Here is a 4,144-nt window from a genome sequence, read left to right as displayed (position 1 = left end):
ATGCATCTTGAGTCGATGGGAATCTCAAATGCTATAAATGAATTTAATAATTGCTTGGCACAAGACAAAACAACAACACAAGTTTTCCTTCGAAAACATATTGATGAAATGTTGAGATTTGAATATCTTGATGTTACTGATCCAAGTATTTTGTGGAATCTTTTGAAAGAAAGATTTGATCATCAAAAGGACGTTATACTTCAAAATGCTAGAGATTTATGGAGAACACTGATGTTTCAAGACTTCAAGAAAGTAAATGAATATAACTCAACTTTGTTCAGAATATGTTCACAACTCAAGTATTGTGGACAAGAAGTTACTAATGAAGATATGTTGGAGAAAACTTACTCCACATTTCATGCAACAAACATTACTTTGATGCAACAATATCGGATGCAAAAGTTCACAAGATATTCTGAACTGAATGCATGCCTGCTTGTTACAGAGCAAAACAATGAGCTCTTAATGAAAAACCATGAATCTCGTCCAACAAGATCAGTAGCACTTCCTGAAGCAAATGCTACAAATACTGATGGTCATCGAAACAATACACGTGGACGACGGCGTGGTCGTGGTCGAGGACGAGACTGTGGCTATTTTAATCGAAACCAAAGCCATAATCAGAACCATAATTTTGGTCGTGGACAAGTTAATAATCGTGGTTGTAGCTAGAAAATGAATAATTACAAATCTTCACAAAGAAACAATGTCCATACACAAGATAAGGCCAAAGTGGCAAGGCATGATACTAGGACATCACAAAAATATGATGGTTCATGTTATAGATGTGGTAGCACAGGCCATTGGTCAAGGACGTGTCGTACACCTGCACATCTTTTTCAACTTTATCAAAAGCCCATTAAAGGAAAAGGAAAAGAAGAAAACCTCATTGATAATGTTGAATTCACTCCGCTAACTTTTGATGATTTCTGCAGTGACATGGAAGACATAAACTAAAAAATTTATATTATTCTTCTATTAACTTGTTTTCCCTTTATTTGTTTTTCATGTAATGTTATTCCTATAATAAATGAACTTTCTTTATAATAATTATTATAATTATGTTTCTTCGCTTATTATTTCTTTCATATGTGAAGTTTAATATGAGTCCAACTGGAGCACAACACCAAGAAAAGGTTGGAGATCTTTGTATAACAAATAATGCTAGTACACATACTATTCTGAAATCAAAGAACTATGTCACACCTCCAAAATGGAACGACGGAAATGTTCGGGGGCGGAGGACGTCATGTACACTATCACAACAATTGTATAATAGTAATCAAAGAAAACACAAGCATTACATTGATAAAGTATAGTTTTTACATCTGTTCAATACATAGTTTGTATGACATCAAAAGTGTATAACAAAAGTATAAAGACGTAACTTCATAAAGCTAGGGATGTACACTATTTGGATAAAACCTAATTGTCTAATTGGATTGGACTATTTGGTTCGGATATTCGGACTTTTGGATTGGTTTTCAACAAAACCGAATTATTATTTTGGACTTCGGATTGGTTTTGGTTATAAAATAAGAACCGGATAGTCCAAAAAAACCGAATAAACATTTATTATTTATACTATATATATATATATATATATATATATATATATATATATATATATATATATATATATATATATATATAGAGTTATCTACTAATTTTGTAATTTATTTTTTCAAATAAGTTCAAAACGTTTCACCCGATAAAAAATATCAATATGTATTATCTCCCAAAAGTTTTCTATCTATAAAATATTTAACAATAATATATCTTCTTAGTAGTTGTTTATAAATTTCAAATCACAACTAAATAATTTGTTTTTGCTTCTTATGTAAAATTGGGTAATCTTATAATTATATGTTGTTTTAAATTGTTTTGGCTTTTGAAAACCAAATTATAAAAACCGATCCAACCGAATTGTAATTAGATTGGATCAGATCGGATTTGAATTTAGTTTGGACTATTCGGATCCATGTTTTGAAAACCGAAATCAATTTGGATTCACTTGATTGGATCAGATCAAACCGATCCATCCAAACGAACACCCTACATAAAGCTCCGTCTTCTCAAAACTTGTGGGTGTACCTGTCTGCTGGTTCCCTAAGAATACACGTGCTTTTGAAAGTGTATCAACATTTAAGTTGGTGAGTTCGTTAGTATGTTCCTCCAGAAATCCAATATTTTCCTTAGTAAATGAAATGTAGTCTTAGGCCTTAAGACCAAAATGTATGTTTGTTACTGTACTCTGAAATAGTATACTGTAGTCTTATTAATAAATAAAACTATATCATGAATGTTTCTCTGAACTTTATGTTGTATTGTATTACGAAAATAGTGTTCTGTTATGTGTTTGTATGAAAACCCTTTGTATAAGAGAGTGTCTGGAATCCACCAGCTGTACTGAACTAGTGTATTGTAATGTAGTTCTATCTTAAAAATAAAACCATTGAAGTAGCGTAAATCCTATAAATCATGTTTTAGTTAATACTATTGTGTGTTTCCTATAACCAAGCTAAAATGACTAGTGGCCTCTACGACGTTCTTCATGCGTCAGAATGTTATGATATTTGTCATCCCAGGCCTGCCGGCCTAGCTATTACAAGCAACTTAGGTGCAGGATTTTCAGTCCCGTATAGATCTATACACGAATTCATGCTCTCCCTCCAGGAGACTCTAGTTATAATTTATAGGACTTGAACCTGTACCCTGATAGGTATAATGAAGTAGTGCCTCATAACCCTGAATTAACTAGTTTACGTGTAGTGTTATAGTATTCTCTTGTACTTGAAACTGTATGTATTACCTTGTAGTAGTGTACTTTGTAATGTAAAATAATTATCCTTATATAATTATTTAGTAGTGCATCCTTCAATTAGTGAAATAGAGTAGTGTTCCATAAACTATACCTATTATAGTTTATATACTTGTTTCTGTATAGCGTTCTAGAACTTGTAAAATAGTGTGGTGTTTCCCTAAACTATACCAATTATAGTTTAAATGTATGATCTGTAATGAACTGAAAACTTTGCAAATTATCAGTGTGTATAAAGTAGTAATAGAAGATTTGTGTAAAGTTCCCTTTTGCTCGGCATGTTACAAAAGGGTTAACAATATAATGAAATATATTTTATACTCATATACATTCCTAACATATATAATTAAGGGTGAAAAGACAGTCAGATAAGTAATTCTATCCTAAGCCCATAACCAAATAAGGAACATGATTTAGGGCGGAATTGGTAATTCTAAGTCTGTTGAGCATTATTTATATATATAAATATATTTTGATAAAATGCAACGATAAATCGGTTTGAAAAAATTGCAAATGGTTTGAAATGATTTGAAATCGTTCAATTTTTTTTAACACGAGTCCTTGTGTTTTACTTGTATTCCCTCTATAAACATTGAAAAATAGTGAAAACGTAAGGGTATGAACTCACCTCTAGTGCGTGTTCGTGTTCAGATAGCAAAACTGTAGAGAAGATCCTCGGGCTAGCGTACGTGAAGATAGTCATGTCCTAAAAATAATTATATCCGACGTCAAATTTAAATTAATAATATATTAATTTAACTAATGAATTAAATAGTGATTTAAATAATAATTAAAGTGTTAGACAACACTTTAATTATGCAAGGATTACTTACAAAAATGATTTGGAGTGTTGCTAGGCGTTTTCGGTGTGCAAAAGGGGTTTTCGGTGAGCTTGGGAGGTTTTTGGTGGGATATGGATGTTTAGTGGTGTTCTTGGTGAAAGTATGAAGGTTTGAAGATTGTTCTTAGTGTTTTAGGTGGAATTATGATGATCTGGGTAGAAAACCCTTGAAGATGAAGATGCTGTTGAATTTTGAGAGCAAAATGAGGGTGTTTACGGTTGGGAAATTGAGAAATGAGTTGAGTTTGCGGCTTAACACCTATATATGAATGTGGTTTTTGGCCTTAATGGGCCTTATACTTTATGTTTTTGGTCCTATATGACCGAAATCTCTATTGATTTCCGTCCTAAGGTGAAATGGAGAAGTGGTTTGCAGTTTTGAGTAAAAGGGAAAGGCTTTGTGGTCTTAAAGTCCAATTGGAAAGGGATTTCGGTCAAGGTCTTCTAGAAGAGGGTGTTTTCGGTTTGCTTTATTCCAAAAG

General features: G+C 32.2%; 1 protein-coding gene across 1 annotated transcript; it reads left to right on the top strand.

Annotated features, from left to right (window-relative positions):
* Window positions 1–672, top strand: LOC145029617 (uncharacterized). The gene has a single exon (XM_078978112.1). The coding sequence runs from the start codon at window positions 1–3 to the stop codon at window positions 670–672; it is 672 nt and encodes a 223-aa protein (XP_078834238.1).
* Window positions 673–4,144: the final 3,472 nt, after the last annotated feature.

Source organism: Lactuca saligna, chromosome 2, assembly GCF_052625555.1.
Source record: "Lactuca saligna cultivar CGN05327 chromosome 2, ASM5262555v1, whole genome shotgun sequence".
Lineage (NCBI taxonomy): Eukaryota > Viridiplantae > Streptophyta > Magnoliopsida > Asterales > Asteraceae > Lactuca > Lactuca saligna.
Note: the sequence above shows the minus strand (reverse complement) of the source record. Positions and strands in the feature narration are given on the sequence as shown.

What these genes read in the sequence shown, in the direction of transcription:
- LOC145029617 (XM_078978112.1), top strand. Translation starts at nt 1, where the DNA reads ATGCATCTTGAGTCGATGGGAATCTCAAATGCTATAAATGAATTTAAT.